Source organism: Pholcus phalangioides, unplaced genomic scaffold, assembly GCF_987345545.1.
Source record: "Pholcus phalangioides strain wild (caught in Gottingen) unplaced genomic scaffold, Ppha-v1.0 ptg000039l_1, whole genome shotgun sequence".
NCBI lineage: Eukaryota > Metazoa > Arthropoda > Arachnida > Araneae > Pholcidae > Pholcus > Pholcus phalangioides.
In genome coordinates this window covers 27169406-27189778 of record NW_028301625.1, presented here as the reverse complement: position 1 = coordinate 27189778, position 20373 = coordinate 27169406, and the positions used below count along the sequence as shown (strand labels likewise).

Genomic DNA, 20373 nt, shown 5'->3' with positions numbered 1-20373 from the left:
TGTATGACATATGGTAGTCTGCCAGATTCGAGCACCACAAAATGTGTGTATCTGGAGCAAAAATTGATGAATGTCTGGTAGAATGTATTGCAAGATCAGATCAGAAATATTTATCAACCCTTACATCAACCCTTATTTACAAGCATGCATTACCATCTTTATGCTAGCCAATTTCTCAAACTGTCTGTTCAATGTGCAACTGCTAGTCATTGATGGGTCCTACGGTCTTGAATTTTTAATCATTTCATTATCTCTGTATGAGCTTTATACATATTTGATTTCAATAAAAAGTTACTTTCTTCATGGTGCTTCGTTTTTCGTTTTTTTTTTTTTTTTTTTGCAAAAAAAGTGTATATAGTATTGCACGGGATTTATTATGAACTAAGAGGTTAAGTCTGGGACAGTTTTTTATACTGAAAAAAATTATTTCAATTGCGAACTAGGTCCTTTTTACAAAAAATAAATGGAAGATATCCCAGATATGCATTTACAATTTTGACCATTTTTGTTACACCGCAGCCATTTTATCCAAAAAATAAACAACTCCAGGTTGATATTCAGACCACCTGTGAATATTTTTTTAATCCTTCAAAGTTAGACAGAAATCAATTCAGAGAGGAAGATGCTGTAGAATGGAATAAATAAATGTCTAGTATTGCACTGATATAAACTATGGCCTATGCTAGCGAAATGTTGCTACTAATTGTTTTCACCTGTGCAGACCTGTTGTTCCTGAGTGAGATATGGTAATATATCATATGCACATAGCTGCCAACTTTTGAAAATGAAAATTCGGGAGATTTTCGTGCAAACCCGTATTTTATGCTAAAACCACTCCCTAATAAATACAATAGGGATTTTTCCAAATAAAATAGGGATTTTCCAAACATAAAAGTTAAAGCGTAGGGAATAAAATCCCTACTCAAAAACTGGAGTCAAATTAAAATAGGGATTTTACACACATGGAAGTTAAACCCTTGGGAATAAAATTCCTTTGAAAAAACAAGTGAAATTGTAGGCCAAAACTTCAATGATGTAAAAATAAATATTGTGTTCAATCAGAAACGCTGTGAACAAACATTCTGCGCGAATGACACCAAAATCATCGGAAGATGAAGGGAAAAAAAAAGAGTCATTCTTTGAAGAACACTGACGTTTTGTGACACTTGCTTGATGTTTTTTTTTCATTTCACGAGTGATGATGGCAGTCTTTCCATGACCGATGTTTATGTCCGTAGCACTACTTGTACAAAAAGGAAAAGTCGGCCCTCTTCTGGAACGTTTGATGAAAGGAACTTCATCGGAATAAGTATCTTTAAAATTGATTAAATATGTTTTTGCTTATCAGTATTCATGCTTTGTTATATCGCTCGTACGTAACTTCAACAAAAGAAATTTTGACCATATGTGCGTCACTATAATCTTCAATTATTATCCAGGACTATTGGCTGCTAAGCCATTTCCCTGCACGATAAGACAAACAACTTTCTTGCTACCATCAGAGGGTTTGTAAAACTTCCTTAAAAAGGGAATTTCCCCATTTACGACGTGTGACGTCATTTCAAAAGGGAAAAAAAAGAGGCTTCATGCCCCACAAGAAATTCCTTAGGGATTGTTTTCATGAACTGGGATTTTTTTTAATGAAGTAGGGAATTTTTGGGGACAATTAGGGATTTTTGTGATTTTCATAAAAATTCGGGAGATTTAAGAACTTTTCGGGAGGTCGAGCGATGAAGCTAAAATTCGGGAGATTCCCGAAAAATTCGGGAGACTTGGCAGCTATGTATGCACCAAGGATGTTATTATGATTTAGTGAGTATGGAAGCATTTTCACCATGTGCAGCTTAGAAGGAGCATTGGTGATGAACATCAGGTGTTGAAACTATTTTTCTCTTCTCTTGGAGTATATGTTATACAGAATATACAATTTTTTTTCATTGACCAATAGCCAATTTCTCAAACTGTCTGTCTTAATGTGGCCACACACATGAGCAACCAAAGCAGGCTGAATGGTCCAGCATTGATCCAAAACATATGTGTGGGAAAACTCAAATGAATTGGTTTCGATTGGCAGGACCAGTTTGATTTTCGCTGAATCCAAAATACACAACATTGAGCCGAGGCTTTGCCATAAAATTTGCTACAAGCATGCAATCCAACAGGCCGAATGGTCCAGCACTGATACAACTCAAATGAACCGGTGTGGATTGGCAGGTCTGGCTGGATTTTTGTCTAGTTCAAAATCCACAATGCCAAGCCACCATGCCATACTGAGTGTGGGAAATCCCCTTGCCAAATGGAGTAGGAAAACCTGCCAATCTTGCCATGAGTCTTTATTTTCGATCCAAAATCTTTTCAATATGAAATCAGATGTATGGTCTCTTCAAGCAGACATGAGTTTGTTCTTGATGTCATTGAAAAGTATAGACAACAGCCATGTCTGAGGCCAATGCCTGTTTTTTGCATGGGCAAATAGGGAATGTGTCCAAGGCTCACCAATTTCCAAGGAGGCCCCAAAATTCACTGTAAGTTATATTTTATTCTCTTTTCACCCTTTTTGTAGATTAACATCATTTTCTCATGACATGTAGAGTATTGTCATTGATTTCTTGAATTTATGAAGATGTAAAATAAACAAAAACCATCGCATACTTCAGAATTTATTTCAATAGTAATTATATGTAACTGTTACACAATAATGCTCCATAACTATGTTTTAAAGAATACTATACAGTGTGTCCTGTAAGTGCTAGCATGGTCCCTTTATCTCATCAACTGTCCATCGTAGAGGTACGATTCCAATTTATAAAATGCTCAACAGACATTCAAAAATTACCCTATAGCAGTTTCAAAAGTGGAAATACAGTGCATCACAAAGTAAAAAATCTAATTTTTATATATTCCCCATGTTTCAAGAACCCAATTACAAAATTGTTGCCCCGTCTCTCCTGATGCCATTTAAAAAATTCCATGTTTTTAAGTGCAATATTAACAGATATTCAAATTCGAAAAATGAAGGAAATTTAGGAACGAACAGCGATAAATGCGAAAAACCATTTTACCTCAATTAATGCTGTTCTTTCCCAAATTTCCTTCGTTTTTTGAATTTGAATATTTCTGTGAATATTGCACTTGGAACACATAATTTTTTTATGGTATCAGGAGAGATGGGGCACCAACTTTGTAAATGGGTTCTTGATCAAACTGGGAATGCATAAAAATTCAGATTTTTTTTACTTTGTGACGTACTGCACTTCCACTTTCAAAACTACTACAGGGTAATTTTTGAATGCCTGTTGAGTATTTTATCAACTGGAATCATACCTCTATGATGGACGGTTGGTGAGATAAGGGGGCCATGCTAGCACTTACAGAACACACTATATACCAATAAGGGGGACTCTGATCTCCTGTGACCAGGGCCCGAACCTATAAGGGAGAGGCACTGTCTGTGGCAAGACACCTACAGATTTACCAACATTCACATTAATTCAATAACACCCAACTGCCGCAAAAGACTCCATAGATATTTATGATTCTAGAAAGAAATCTAAGATTGCTCGTTCTATGCATTTAGATGTACCAAAAGCTGGTGCAATATAACCCAAACTACTCTAGTTCTGTTATCAATGAAATATGCTCTTCAAGAATGCTTCATCCATACATTTTTCCATCTTTTTCTGATGTAATTAAAGTTTTATCTTTCAGTTCGTCAAAGTATAAAGCAGGTATTTATAGGACTTTGCCTTCTTCCATGGTCAATTTTCGTGATATATAGCATTTCCGGCAAAGCTTATTTTTATCAATTTCTGAAGTGGAAGTGTGAAGAACTGTTGAAGCAAGTTTCCCAAGCCTTATCTGATACTCATATCTATTTTACTTTCTTGAAAGTAAACGTTGTCTACTGCACTGTTTGTAGCAGTAGGCATATCGATAGCAACTGCCGATGTTGAGGCTTGTAAATGTGGCTGAAATACAACGTCACTGTCTGATTGACAAGATTCAGATGAAGTTTAAACATTAATGGTGAGGCTAAAACTGTGATTTTTGCCTTAGCATTTTCCTTTTCAAAGTGTCCGTTATTTTATTTGTTTTAACAGTATCTACTGTTACAATCACCATTCTTCTAGTGGTTTGTGGGTTGACTAGTAAGGTTTTTTCTCCGACAGGTTATTTTTCGTGTCTGGGCCAAATGTACTCATCGAGGTACTCGCAAGATGGAATGTCAAACAATAATTTACTTGGTACAGTGAAACTCTTTTAATTTCTTGTTTGGTATTTTAGGGTGTGATTTAAAAAATTTTTGCATTTCAGATGAGAGAGATATACGCCTTCAACATAGCTTTCAGTCGTTGGACAGTAGGAATGGAAGTTCACAATTTTTCTTCAATTTTTGCCACGGCAATGTCCTTTATTTCTTTGGAAACGTGGCCATGGCACGCACGCACATAGGGTCTTCCTTCCCCCACCCATCAACCCCTCACACCAACAATGTGAAGCGATGTCTATGTTTGAAGAAAGTAACCTTAATTGGTTGGAACCCAAACTGAAACTTAACCTCAAAAAAATCAAAAATACTTTTGCTTTCTGATTCCAAAATTCTATAATAATCTACCCAGAGAAATCACTGACACTACTGCATTTACTTCCTTTAAAAAACGCCTCAAACTTCACCTACTCGAGCTCATTAACACTGAATCCCATTTCTGATTGCATCCTTTAACATTATGCTTAATTAAATCATATCTTTAAATCACCTCCCATAATCCTGTACAAATTCATGTGTTGGCTCCATATTTATTATGTATATCGTTAACATGTTATTCATATATATATTTTTTATTTTGTATATTTTGGGTAAATATTAAGTCTATATTAAGAACTCATGTTGATATTATTCATATGTAATTTTTATAGCACCTCCGCCGTTGCATGAGAATATTCTTTATTGTTTATATTGCAATTTTTAACATATTCATTTTTTGTTAATTATACTATTTTTATCTGTAACTACTAACGTTTTTATATTTTTTTCCCATCATATATCTGAAAATAATATCACTGTACTATATTTTTTAAACCTATTCATTGTAACAACCAGTATGGGACATCTGTCTCCTTGGTTGCCAATAATATCATATAACATGTATTCACACAAATTTTAAAACAAATTTGAAATTGAAAAAATTGAAATATCAAAAACAAAAAAACTGATATAAATTCGTAGGCAGTCACACTCATTAGAATATTTCTTTAAAAAAATCATGTGTTATTTTGAGGTCGTTTAGAAACTTTTTATAACTGTGCCCCTTAAAAAAGAAAAATTTCATTTTTTTTACCCACCCTAATGTGGTTCTTGTAACCTTTTTATAAGATCAACACATATTCTCAAGCAAACTCAAGGGTTTGTCCAGCCAAAATTTGAGTCCATTTTTTGGACTCTTCACAAAATTCTGGACCTGAAAAACAGACCCTTTACAAAATAAAAATTAATGAAATCATAAATTTGGAATATTAATTATATTTATATTTGGAAAAATAAAATTTTTTTGTGACAGATTCACTAGATTACTTTGCTTCCCACAAAATTATTTATTTTTCACAAAATTAATGATCATTTCACAAAAATAAGGAAAATTTTCACAAAAACAGGACCCTACAAAAAACTTTGACAAACCCAAGAAAACGTTCAATGAGATGTAACTCTACTATATCACTAATACTTCCAAGGTTGACAACAAAGCATTTGACAACAAAGCATTAACAATGAATAGTTTAAGTTTTATTGGTTGCAGACACTATCAAAATTTCCGCAGCACAAACTAGAGGAAAATTATTTAATTAAACTATTGCATAAAAGAACAAAAATATATTTAACATACCATTTACATTTCCAATTTCCTGGTGGAACTTCTGGTAGTGGAGGGTCTAGACAGTATGTATGAAAGCTTATATCACACTCATCACAGAGTAATAAACGACTTTCATCATGAGGTTTGCCACACCCTTCACATACCGTGCAATCAAGACATCGCCAGCCTTTTCGCAGCACAACTGATGTAACCTATATCACACATTTTCACGTCTTAGAATAATCAGGAAATGTTTGTTCATGACAATAAGAAAATATTGAATAAATAGCTTGGGAGTAATCTGAATCTCTATACAGTGATACCTCGGCTAACGAATGCCGCTGCTTATGAACTTTGGGAAGACATTTTACATGATTTTTCTATATTGGCTATGAAGCATTTTTGTTGATAAGTATGAACATGCTAACCTAACACCGCCACATTAGATGAAATTAAATGAATTTAAAATTAATTTTTAGTCCAATTGTCATTGAAATTAATCACTCAAATCGAATTAACTCATGTCCACATCATAATCTTTTCCCAGAGACGTGTGTACATCCACTTCTCTTTCTGAAAGTTCTAACCATTTCATGCAAAATGAAAGATTTAGGTATTAGAATTATTACATACAAAAGAAACCAAAAAAAAACAGCCTATCTTTTCAGAGCATGCGTTCTTTTAGTGAAAGACTCTTTAGCCCCTCTGAGCAGATCTGAGTACATGGTACATCAACAGGGTTGGCGCTGCAGATTACCATTGCGCCAAATCATGACAAAATATTTCATTTGGTGAATAAATAAAAGTTCGAATTCGCCATATCACGAGTGTCCATTTGGCCATTAGACACATGCACAAAATATTGGAAGTGAAATTTTTATTGGCCAACTGCGAACAATGTTCAGCGACTTTCGGTATGGTTCCAGAGGAGGGTGGAGAGTTGACAGGACGATCAACCTTGTCAAGAACAGTGACTAGTTAACACCAGATAGAGCAAATAGCCTTCGCTTGCAATCTTTTTCACTCTGTGACATCACGGTTTGGCATTCTCTCCCCAACCAACGCTGGTGTTGGACTAGTTGACCACACCGCTAAGAGCCTAAATGCAAAACACAACCTATTGTCTGAACCCTTTACTGTCTGCTAGTCCTTCCCTTAGTTTTATGAACCAGAGGAATGTGTGTGAACCAAATTTCTTTTCGAGTTCCAAGAAGAAAATAAAAAGGAAATCTTCTCCAACTTTTCTTTTTTCCCTCTTTCTATGATGGATCATAATAGAATTGAAAAGAAGTTTTACTACTTTGAAGTAGAAATGAAGCAATTTACTTTATTATATTGATATAACAATGGGTTGTTGAAGAATGAGATGAGATATCTAGTTGCAACCCTGAATGAAGAGCTGTATACCGAATTTTCTAATTTCAAAGAGTTTTTGTGTCTTCCTGCTACCAGAAATTACGGTACTCTGGCAGTTATGTTGTAACATGATGACCTGGGATCTCTTACAATCCTTATGTTCATTTAATCTTGTTTAGGCGCCAGGGTTCGTTGGCTACCGGAAACCACCAGAGGCTTCTGCTGGCAATCTGCTTCGGGCCAGTTAGTTTGCTTAGTCTGACGGTCAGGGAAGAGGGTCTCCTAGCCGTTGGGCGAAAACGGGGCCAGAGGTCGGGCTGCCAACGTCCCATATAAATTCCGCTTTACATACATATCAGAGATCCCAATAGCTCGTCTAGTTACCTTCTCTTTCCCTCTGGGGGGTTCCTGTGGATTGTTGGTGGGAACTGCGTCGAGTCATCGTCGTCAAACTCTATGTTAATTAATTGTGCAATATAATGTAAATGTTCAGCAAAGTTTTATATAAATGTGCAATATATTTTACCTCCATGTCGTCGGTGGGTCCTAGGACCATCATTAGGTCTATAATGTCATGAGTTTATACAATGTGCAATAGGCCTTAAAATTGTGGATCCTGGCCAGATCTCCAATTTGTTATGTTTGGTTGCCAGATTCAGTATTATAATTTTTACAATATTTCCTTTTCTCTCATGAAATTATGTAAATTAGATGCAAACTCAATACCGCACCTTCGATCTTGTGATTGGTTCAATCGTAAAGTATTATGGGAATGCTCCTATATAAAAACCAGATAGAGATGTGCTTCACTACGACTTGCGCTCCGATTCTACTACTTCCAACTAACGTCTTGTCTTAATCACTAAGGCATCATGCCCTGTTGAGGTGTGAGCTAGATCGTCTCTCTGAAACAATGAGTTGAAATTGTAGAGGTGTGCCCTTGGCACCTCACCCGTCTCATCGCTGGATTTCATGCGAAAACCGAAAGACATCGTGATCCCGTCGCCTGTGGATTGGTTAGTGGCCAGACTGGCTACCCGTGGACGTTAACCTCCAGTTCCATACGTAGTGGCTGAGCTGTGACCTCAACGTGTTTCTGGAGATACAAAAACCCATCTGAAGCTGGTGTCGGGGAGTCTTCTGCGGTGAGGTAGACACCAGGGAGTGTCTATCGGACGATGTGAACTAATACGTGAAAACCTGGACATGGCGACGAGACCATTCAGTTTTATTGTTCTGTTATAATATTGAGAGAAAGGTTTAACTGTGATAATTGTTGTTAAAACGTTATATTAATAGTTAATATATAATTGAATAAATGATTATAGTTTAATCAAAATCTTGTCTCTTTCATTGTTGTCATCCATTCAATGGTTACTGGGGTAAAAATGTTAAAGAACCGGGAAATGCAAGATAAACATTGCAATGTAAAAGCATTTAAAGACAGCGATACAGCGTAAATTCACTTCGTTCCTACAAGATGTTGAATGAGCTTTTTTTTAAAAAAATCATAAAGGATGGGAACATCCATTCAAATTGTAAAAAAGTTTACGAGATTGATGGGGGTAGGGCAAATCTGTAATAAACTTCACCTTGGATATCCAGTTTTGTCATTTAGCCACTATGCGGTTGTCACCATTTCGCATCATGGAAATTAAGGAGAGTGTGTACGCAGAATCTGCATTTGGAGGGAGAAAAGAGGATTTCTTCTGAAATTTTGGGTCACTAACAGAGTTGAAAAATCAAAAGGTGTCAGGTCGATTACTATGTCGCCATCTCTGTGCCTAATTTTGTTATATGTATGATAACTGAATTGAAGTCTTGGTGGCATAAAATTATCGGAAATTATGTCAGTGTCTCTTCTAGCATGGAAAAAAAATCTTAAGTCCCATAAAAGACGAGTAACACCTCCGCTAAAAGTCAAAGGTTTGGTACCATGATCTTTCGCTGGTGCCTAATTTTTTTTTCCAATTTGTCAAGCTTTGGCCAATTCAAGTGTTATAACACTCAAAAAGAATTTTAAATTAACAGATGGTATAAGAATGCATTTTTTCAAGTATTTTAATTTTCTAAAAAATATTTAACAATATTTTTAATTTTTGAGCTTAGTTAGCATGTGGACTCCATGCCTTCCTCAGATTTCGCCTTTGGCGAAAATCCGGGTTTAGAACCCGCAATTGCGCAGTAGTAACCTGCTAAATACAATTTTCTAAGGCAGGGCCAGAACCAGTGAGGGGCAATGGCCCCAGGCGGCAAAATTTAGGTGGGTGGCAGTTTCAGACGGGAACAAAGAACACTGTATTATCAAATTTTAAAACTGTGGGGTGTGCCCAAAAGTCCTATCAAAGGTTTTTCAACCTTGAGTTTGTTATCCCTCCCCCCCCCCCCCGAAAAAAAAGCTCCATTGCCATCATGATCACACAGACCTACAACACACAAATATAAGCTTGAAATCCACACATTAGCAATTTTGAGGAGAAATGGCACCACCTCACAAAACACACCAAATGCATGACCCACACACAAGCATACTGTTAAGTTTTACGAACACAATAATGCTCTGATATAGCTCCCATATTTAGGTGTGAAAATATGTGACAGTTAAAGAGTTGCAGATCAGAGTTGCTAACTATCAGGGAGGTAAAAGAAAATCCACCAGGAAATAACTTTACAAGGATTTATATGAATAAGCATCAGAACCATTTGCTTTAATTTTAATCAGAATACATTATTAAAAGAACTAAGGTGTTTCCGAAATGGATCAAAAAAGAATTTACAGATTGATTTATTAGTAAATATACAGCGTTCATAACAAACAAGGTGTTGTGGCATTTCACTTGAAAACAGTTGATCCTGGATGCATACTTCAAGTTAGAAAAAGTTTCTAAATAACATGCAGTACTCAGATATGTCATTCATGTTTCAAGGGATTGTATAGTTATGCTGGAACTCTATTGGGAATGGGAGAAATTCCTTCACCAATGACAGTTATGCCCAAAATGTTGATTAAAATAAAAAATTGCTCAAAAACCCAAGTAGAAAGTTTTTACATTGTTTTTCCTATGTCAGCTAAAAAAATTCTATGATTCTAAATATGCAATATTCACAGAGCTATTCAAATTTGAAAAACTGAGGAAATTTGGGAAAAAACTGCTCTAAATGTAGATAGCAGTTTACCCGTATTTAAAGCTCTTTTTCTCCAACTTTCCTTCATTTTTTGAATTCGAATATTTTGGTGAATAATGCACACTTAGAATCATGGAATATTTTTAGTTGGCATCAGGAGAAACTGGGCAACAACTTTCTAATTGGATTTTTGAACACACAGAGACTGTATAAAAAGTTTATTTTCATTGTAATAACTATATACCTTGAAAAATGAATGACATAACTGATTACTACATGTTATTTGGAAACTTTTTTTAACTGGAAGTATGCCTCTAGGATCAATGGTTCACCAGTAAAATGCCATACCCCCTGTTTACTATGCATCCTGTATAAATGTTCTCAACTTAATTATATTTGTTTTACATTTATTACGTGTCAAATTTCATATGTTAAATTCTCAGCAAGCTTTCTTTGCAAGCTTTCTCTACAAGAGTAGACAATGAAAAATAAAAGAACCTAGTTATAAGCTGGCAAGAATTAACTTTTTTTTAGAATGAACCTTTGGATTGAACATGTTTTTAGAAATGAATTATATGATTCACAAAGATACCAGTGAATGATGGAGAGGGCACACACATACACCATACTTGAATTTTTTTCCAGAGGGACCCACTTTCACTCAAAAAAGACCCAGATTTTGCCAATAACTTGGGTCCATAAAATACAGCAGCACCTCTGTGAAAAATACAAATGACAGCACTTCTGTTTCTGTTAATAGTCCCAGCAGGCAACAATTGGCGTCTGAGTGGCACAGTGGTAAGATAATCATCTTCCACTATGAAGGTTACCGTCAAGGTCCAAGGGTTTGGATCTGGCCTAAGAACATTAGACACAAGTCTTTACCTACCGAACCTAGGGTGACCACCGAGGGATGATGCTTTCATTCCCCACCCTTCTCCACTAGTTGGAAATTGCTGAATTTTGGGCAGCAAAAAAAATCTCACAAATTATTGAGAATTAAAATATTTCTTGGCACTACTAATTTACATTTTATATTAAACAATTTTTATTCATACGTGATTTGCATTTTTATTTATTTTTTTTCATCTTGAACTTCAGGCAATTTGTTTTGGAATATGTGACACATCATTATGCGAATTATATTACACCAAATTATGTGACACATCAATTTGGCCAAGATTCCCTCTCATTTGGCTACAATTTTTTCCATCTCATTAGCCAAATTGCTACAATTGATAAAAACTCAGGGAGAACCCTATACATTACAAGCAGCAGGCCTCATTTCTGGGTCAGAACCGTTATTTCAACTTTTTCTGGGGGAGGGAGGCAAAGAACATATACTCAATGTATATATACATATCATTTCTAGTGTATTTTCTAAAGCTGGGGCAATCCTCCCTGTCCCCCTCCCCCAAAGACGGGCCTGTTGCAGATCATCGTAAACTCTATACGTCTCGCTTGACTTTTCAAGTTTAGAATTTTTTCTGCTGTGCCATCATGCAGAGCGGGTCAATTTAACCCAAATCAAACTTTATTTTCATTTATCTTGAAAACTTAAGTGCAGATGGTAAAAAAATTTCATGACTTTTCATGATGTCATATGAATATTGATTCATGAAAATTTTATTCTCTTCACATTTCGTATTCCAGAGCTATAAGCACTTATACCTAGAACTGCGGTTTGGTTCATTTTGATCCAACGTACTACGAAAACCGGGGTGTAGAATTTGCTCTGAAGTGTTTACCCATTTCTGCAATGTATTTCTAAAGATAGTGAAAAATAAAGGTCTATTTATCATCTGTGAGAGAGAGGAGATTATTTTTTAATGAAGGAATGGCAATAAGAGTTAAATATTTATTTTTCTTTGTAAACTTGATGAATGTCTAGTATTCTGACGGGACTCAAAAAAAGGTTTTGGGAAAGTAAAAACTCAACTCTAGAAAAAACTATTAGCTAATATTTCTGAGCGCAAACGATGTCACAGAAAGGGAATAGAATTCTACAGTTGAGGCGAATACCAAATATATTTTGAATTTATTTCCAAACCTAGGGAAGGATCAGCGTCCAACAAATCTCTCTTTCAGCGCACATAGTAATGTAACCGATTTGAGAACAAGGATAGAAATCTCACTCATGGAAACTTTTTTCACTACACTGAAGCTGGCTGAAATGCCAGCAAAAGTCTTTTCAAAAGTCGTCACGTGGATTGAACGAGTGGTTGGCTCAAGGTGGCCGACAAAGGAGCTAACAGCAATTTTCGCGGGACAAAGGATTATGGGAGAGGAGGTCGAAGTTGCCCACCATTATTCCGCAGCAAAGATGAAACTCTTTTGATGGATCTCCGTCCCACCTTTTTTCCCCATGAGTAAAAAAAGGTGCACTGCAGGCAGTAATCACCAATATGCTACCCCCCACCAATCTTGCACATGTAAACAGGGCTTAAAGGTGATGTTGGTTGTGTAGATAGTGAAAATTCTAATTTATCCAAGTTTGAAGCTGCTCATCTGTCAATTTGTGTTTTTATAGTGCTTTACTGGTGTTTCAAAAGACTTGGAATTTTTTGGCACTACCTGGAGTGAACTATACTATTGCATTTCGGATTAAAAAAATTTTGGTTAACAAATTATCTTCATTAGCTGAGGTATTACTGTATTTAAGTAATAAATATTAAATCAAAATAGGATATTTTTCATCTCATCACTTATTTCCCTTTTACAGGGTGGGCAAAACGTCTGTAGAAATTTTAAAAATTCATAAAAACCAGAAAAATAACAAATAAAAAACAGTTTGTAGGGTTAGCATTTCTAGGTCACAGGAATTTTTTTAAGACAGGGAAAAACTAAAAAAACAGCTAATAGATGGCGCTGATATACACAAGTCAAAGAAAAAATACACAAATAACGAACAGAATGCCTCAAATCGTTTATTATAAATTGCAGGGAGTCACAAATCTAGCAACGGCATAGTACAGCATGTCCACATACACAGTTTACAATGGTGAACCGGTTGTGGATTAGAAGAGCAAGTTCTTATAACCGTCTTATTTGCATATTTCCACCGAAGTTGCTCGTACCAGTGCCACCTATCGGCTGTGCTTTTTAGTAATTTTTTCCCGATCTTAAAAAATTACAGTGACCTAGCGATGCTAACCCGGCAAACCACTTTTTATTTTGGTTGTTTTCATTTTTAAAGTTTCTACGGACTTTTTGCCCACCCTGTATTATTATTTGAATCATTTAGCATATTATGTTTCATGAAATAAGCAATGTATCAGTACATATAGTATAGTCAAACAAAGCATTAAAAGAAATTTTTAACTCAATACTTGAACAGCATTGTCATACATTATAACCATTGATAATTTATAAATACTGTTTATTTCAGATTGCGAAATTCAATAAAACTGGAAAAAGAAGAGCAAGCAAAAAAAAATTTACTTTAATACTGGCACAGTACGAGTGATAGCACTGGCCACATTGAGCACAAGCAATCAAACGCCCTTCATCTCCTTTTCCAAAACTGCCACACATGACACACAGGTCCTAGTTCCATGAAAAAAAATACAAAGATATTTATTAATTGCGCTCTTTAAATATCCATTATTGTAATAATTCTGATAAATAAGTGGCTTCCAGATAAATGACTGGGAAAGGAAATTTCATAGAAACGCTGCCACTATGTATATGTCTTGCACAGTTTCCAAAAGACTGATCAGATCACCAAAGTTATGCTTTTTTATGCTAAACAGATATATTAATATCTCGTTGTACACCTGTGTATGTGTCTGTTTGTTCATTAAAATTATCACGTTTCCATAAATAACCTTCAAAATTTTATTACAGTATTTTTGTGAATATAGTGTTGCAGAGGTGTAAGTGAAAAGGCATTGAAAAAAAAATTAAATAAATTTATCAGCTTAACCACATTAGTATACCCACCTCATCTTGCTATAGAATAAAATTTAACTTACAAGTAATTACTATTTATATTTACAAAGTGTGAGACACGAAAAAAGTTTTTGCATGAATTTTAATATTCAAGTCAGGCCCATCATTTAGGGGGGGGGGGGGCCTGCCCCTCCTGGCTTTTGAAAGTACACTAAAAATGCTATATATATATATATACACATACATACATACATTAAGTGCATGTGTCTCGCCCGCCCCCTGGAAAAAGTTGAAATGATGGCCCTGATTCGAGTACTATAGTATAAAAGGTAAATTATTTAAAAATTCACTAAAGTTCAAAAAATGCATGTCGTCTAGGATTCTCCAGTTTAACACATTGTTGTCAGGTTACACACTTTTACGTTGTTTGCAATCTGTCAATTGAGTGTGGGGTCCCAAAATCTGCGCCGTACGTCGCAGAACAATTTGGAAGAATTTTAAGTAAAAGTCCAAAAATGCACTATTACATGTATGGGGATTTTTACCGCAGAACATTTCATCAGCTGAGATCTCATCGCAGAACAGTGCTAAACATTCTGCTTTGGGGGTGTGGGTCACATAGAAGTTTGTATTTAGTAGACTTGCGGTGGAAATTCATGAAAAAACAGCTATACGCATGTGTCCTCAGCGCAATATACTCGCACACACTGTGTTAAAACTATAAGCAAAGGGTTTTAAAAAAATGAATCAATATGTGCACATCTTAGAATGAAAACACATATTCTGATCACAATAAAATAGAGCGCCTATAGGATGCTTTTGAAAGGAATCTGGGGTATCATTCAAGTTCTCCTCTCCAGCCAAGAATGTCAGCAAAATGATTAATGATGATGTAAATCTGACTAAAAAAAGAATTTCGAGATATTGTGAACCTGATGGAAACTGCATAGTGATTTTTGTATGAAATAATTTATGCTTAAAGCGGTCAAATAAACTGTTATAGCATGCAACTTTTTTTTTTTGTCAGAAAGTGTATATAAACCTACACTGAAGAGCCAAAAAAACTGGCCCCTGCCTAATAATAGGACTGTTTTCCTTGGAGAAAAATATGCTTCACTCTTAACAAATTGGCTGGGACCTAATTTTTTTTTTTATTTGTCCAGCCCTGGTGGATAGCATAACTTTTATCAAGATGCACAATGCAACACCAGCAAACTAAAGAACCATTTTGACAATAAAAACATGACATGACACCTGGTCGCCACGTGCACCTGCCTGGTGAATGCTAATATAACCCTTGCAACTTTTTTGCTTTGGGGATACCCCAGAATATTATGTGCAGTGGTCGAATTACAAACTTTGCTGAATTGAAAGCACATTAACATAATTACCATGACATGCCCATAACAAATATGGATGTCATACATTTCTAAAATACAGGAACCCGATTAAAAGTGCAATTACAAAAACTGCATACAATATATAACAATGCCCATAAAATGTACACTGAAGAGCCAAAAAAAAACTGGTACACCTGCCTAATATCGTGTAGAGCCCACGCGAGCCCGCAGAAGTGCCGCAAATCGATGTGGCATGGACTCGACTAATGTCTGAAGTAGTGCTGGAGGTAATTGACACCATGAATCCTGCAGGGCTGTCCAAAAATCTGTAGGAGTAAGAGGGGGTGGAGATCTCTTCTGAACAGCAAGTTGCAAGGCAACCCAGATATGTTCAATAATGTTCATGTCTGGGGATTTAGGTGGCCAGTGGAAGTGTCTAAAGTCAGAAGAGTGTTCCTGGAGCCACTTTGTCGCAATTCTGGAAGTGTGGGGTATCGCATTGTCCTGCTGAAATTGTCCAAGTCCGTCGGAATGCACAATGGACATGAATGGGTGCAGGTGATCAGACAGGATGCTTATGTACCTGTCACCTGTCAGAGTCGTATCTAGACGTAACACGCCCCACACCATCACAGAGCCTCCACCAGCTTGAACAGTCCCCTGTTGACATGTAGGGTCCATGGATTGATGAGGTTGTCTCCATACCCGTACACGTCCATCAGCTCGAAGTAATTGGAACTGAGACTCGTCAGACCAGGAAACGTGTTTCCAGTCCTCAACAGTCCAATGTTGGTGTTGTCGGGCCCAAGCGAGGCGTAAATCTTTGTGTCGTGCAGTCATCAAGGGTACACGAGTGAGCCTTCGGCTCTGAAAGCCCATATTGATGATGTTTCGTTGAATGGTTCACATGTGACACTTGTTGATGGCCCAGCATTGAAATCTGCAGCAATTTGTGGAAGGGTTGCACGTCTGTCAAATTGAATGATTCTCGTCAGTTGTTGTTGGTCCCGTTCTTGCATGATCTTTTTCCGGCTGCAGCGATGTCGTAGATTTAATTTTTTACCGGATTCCCGATATTCACGGTACACTCGTGAAATGGTCGTGCATGAAAATCCAAATTTCATAGCTACCTTGGAGATACTATGACTCCGACTATAACACCACGTTCAAACTCACTTAAATCTCGATAACCTGCCATTGTAGCAGCAGTAACCGATCTAACAACTATGCCAGACACTTGCTGTGTTATATAGGTGTTGCCGACCGCAGCGCCGTACTCTGATTGGTTCCATATCGCTTTATTTGCGTACGCATGCTTGTACCAGTTTTTTTGGCTCTTCAGTTTAAATTGAAATGCAAAAATTTATTGACCTGACACAATGCAAACTCATCAACAGTAGAAACAAGAACCATCTTGTTTTCACCAGATGGGTCATCATCTTCAGTCTTGTATGCCTTAGGGTCATTTAAGACAGAACTCTGAAAATAAAGTACATTTAGAAACAATGTTTCTAACAATGTTTCTAACACTCAAAAAAAAAAAAAAAAATGCATCACAAATTTCAGTAGTCAAGATCAATGATATTCAATAGATGTGGATATTCAATAGCTAATGTGGAACTAAATTCTAATTGAGGCTCCCTTCAATTTTAATGTGGCAATAATAATACTGCAATTTTCTTGAACAAACAAGACAAAAAGACAAACAAGCAATACAAGAACAAACTTTCAAATCTTTTGAACATATAGAACACCCATTCAAAAAATTAGAATACAGTGAAAAAGTAAAAATTTGATTTCAAATTCATACATTCAATGAAAATATAACTTTACAAATTTCGAACAATTGCAACAGACTCTACATAATTTGTAGATGAATATATCACAAAAGAAAAATTATGCATTAAAAAATAAATTTCTTTGAAAACGATAAAATTATAAGTTTTGAACTTGATTCAAAAATGTATAATAAACTAGAAAAAAAAAAGAATTAAGTTTTTCAAAACAAACAATACAGAAACATTTAATACTTGATAGTATTCCCCCCCCCCCTTTGCCTTAATAACATCTGGTAAACGATTTGGCATATTATCATCATTGGCTAGTTTTCTAGTTAGTGCTAGGAATATTGGCCTTAGCGCCCGAGTGGAGTAGTGGTAAGATGCTCGTCTTCCACTGTGTGAAGGTCCATGCGTTTGCATCCGGGCATAGAACGTCAGAAGCAAGTTCTTTAGGGGCTGTTCAAGTATCACGTAAGCAAATTTTTAGCCATTTTGACCCCCCCCCCCTGTCAGGAAAAGTAAGCGAAACTCTGACACCCTCCCCCCCTTGTCAGCAAAATTTCATCATCAGATCTGCCCCTCCGAATCCTAACACATATTGGTGTGGGGATCAGAAACGTTTCACGGGAGGGGGCAGGGGGGTTCTTGTGTTTCCCCTCCTAGACTAGAAAAATATTTTTTTATGTAAAAATTAAAAAAAAAAAAAAAAAACCTTTGTATGTGTGTAATTATAGTCGACTTCTGTTAATTTCAATGCTATTTGAAAAGTAAAAACTGTTTGTAAGAAATTTCTCTTTAAGGAAGTCATTGCGACCCACCCTTCAAGCCATATGTGGTAAACCCTTGATACGAGGACCAAATGTGGCCCTGATGGTTATGTGATGTGGCTTGCCCCCTCAAACCTAATTTTGTAAAAAATGAACTAAGCAGCATATTTTAAAATCACTTATATGACCCGTGGCACAATTCTAGAGCATTTAAGTGGCCCGTGGCACATTCAAAGATCACTTAAGTAACCTGAGACACAGTTCCAGAACACTTAAACGATCCGTGGCACATTTAGACATCCCTTGAGTGAAAAGTGACACAATTTTAGAGCACTTAAGCAGCCCCCGGTGTAGTTCTACATCACTCAAGTTACCCACGTTCAAACATTCCCAGATTACTTAAGTGATCACCGGCCCAATTACGGATTACTTGAATGATGCGTTGCACAGTTCCAGAGCACTGAAGCGGCTCAGAAACATTTCCAGGGCACTTGAACGATCCGTGAAACATTTAGAAATCGCTGAATTGGCTCTTTAAAGGATTTATCATTAGGGAGAATGTTAGTTCAGGTGCCCACAAACTAGCAAAAGATTTTTCTCGTATTTAGCACACCGAGTAAGATGCCATCAAGAGTATTTCATATTTTCATAAAGGGTGGTGGATGATGTTTAAGCATCATCCAAACCCCCCCCCCCCCATCAAAAGGCAGGAAATCGGAAACCCTTCCCCCCATCGATGCTGACGTAATACTTGAATGGCCCCTTACCTACGAAGACTGGGGTGATCACCGATGGAAGGAACCTTCATTTCCCACCCAACCTCACTGGTTGGAAATTGCCTCATGGCGATATATGACCGCAGTTGGCGTGTGTGTAACGTTACCATTTAGACCCCGCCGGAAATTGTCCTTTTCTAGTCATTTTGATATTTTTTTACCTTTAACATTGATTCTGGGATCGAAAGGCGAGATCACGTGCCGCCGATCGCCCGCCATGTTACGATCTTTTGTGCTGCCAGATGCTGATTGTCATGCAATATTTTTTAGTTCATGTGAACATATGTAAATTTCTCAAATGTTACGTCGATTCTAGCGCCGCCGAGTCTCGATACGGATTAGTCATGGAAAGGCGAGATGGGGAAATTTTCCCTTACATGCCGGTAGTGTGCAACGAACAGTCACATTGGTTGTTGGTCCTTGGACGTTACATTTCATTTCATCCCGTCTTCGTTCCAGCCATGAGTTGATAATCTAGCAGGGTGCCTCGGCACCGTTGATTGTCCTCTTCATCTAGTCAAAAGTCGCTCATCCTGTGTTGAAGTGTCTACGAGATGTCGTATGTCATCCGTTAAGGGTTATTCGTCGGTTTCACCTCTTCGGATGCCTGATGCTGTTGCATTGGAGCCTCCCCCTCTCCAGGAGACCGTACGGATAAATCAAGAAGTGAACTGTTCGCGTTCTTGTGACAGTGACATCCAGAAGGCTGTGATCGAAGGACCGATCGGGTGAGAACGTTTGAAATCTGTGATATGTTAACGCTAAAACTCTATAGCAAATTTACTGTTGGCTTAAAATGTTCTAAAATATAAAGATTAACGCCGAATTAAAAGTCTTAAGAAAACGAAATAGTTGTTGAATCATTGTTGTCATCTGTCTAGCAAAATTATTTTGGAAGATAAAAATAGAATCCGGGAAGTAACGTTACATCATTACATGTGGTAAATGGGCCGTTCAAGTATTACGTCTGTGTTTTTGGTGCACCAAAAGGGCCAAAAAGGGTGGTTGATGACATAAGCATCATCCAACCCCCCCCCCCTGTCATCAAACGTCAGCAAATCGGAAGCCCCTCCCCCCATCGATGCTGACGTAATACTTGAATGACCCCAAAGTAGGAATATTGGCTCATACAAATTTCAAGATAGACAAAAGTTTATTTTTAGTTTTCATGGAAAATTGCTGCAAGCATCTCTTCATGATGGCCTACAGATTTGCTATTCTATTAAAATTGTGTGAATTTGCAGGCCAGGGAAGCACTTTGATTTTATCCATAGGCCAAGTATTTGTCGTCTTTGCAGTATGACTAATTACAGAATCTTATTGGAAAGTGAAATCTCGTCTTCGGATGATGGTAGCATGAAATGGTCTAACACTTCTTGGTACACACTAGATTTACTGCATAAGTTGAGCTACCTATAACTATAAGGACACTGTAATCAAAGTATTTTAATGTGTTTCTACATTAAAAAATTTACATAAATTTC

The 20373-nt window shown here is 36.7% G+C and overlaps 1 protein-coding gene across 3 annotated transcripts in view; it reads right to left on the bottom strand.

Annotated features, from left to right (window-relative positions):
- The window catches only part of LOC149065784 (histone-lysine N-methyltransferase 2C-like), a 385748-nt gene that overhangs the window by 262825 nt on the left and 102550 nt on the right, over positions 1–20373 (bottom strand). For all 3 annotated transcript variants that reach the window (XM_089253606.1, XM_089253607.1, XM_089253608.1), the window contains 3 exons: positions 16937–17044; positions 13776–13880; positions 5883–6064 (listed from right to left, as the gene is read on the bottom strand). In XM_089253606.1, the coding sequence (XP_089109732.1) occupies positions 5883–6064; positions 13776–13880; positions 16937–17044 (395 nt within the window). The remainder of the gene's footprint in view (positions 1–5882; positions 6065–13775; positions 13881–16936; positions 17045–20373) is intronic.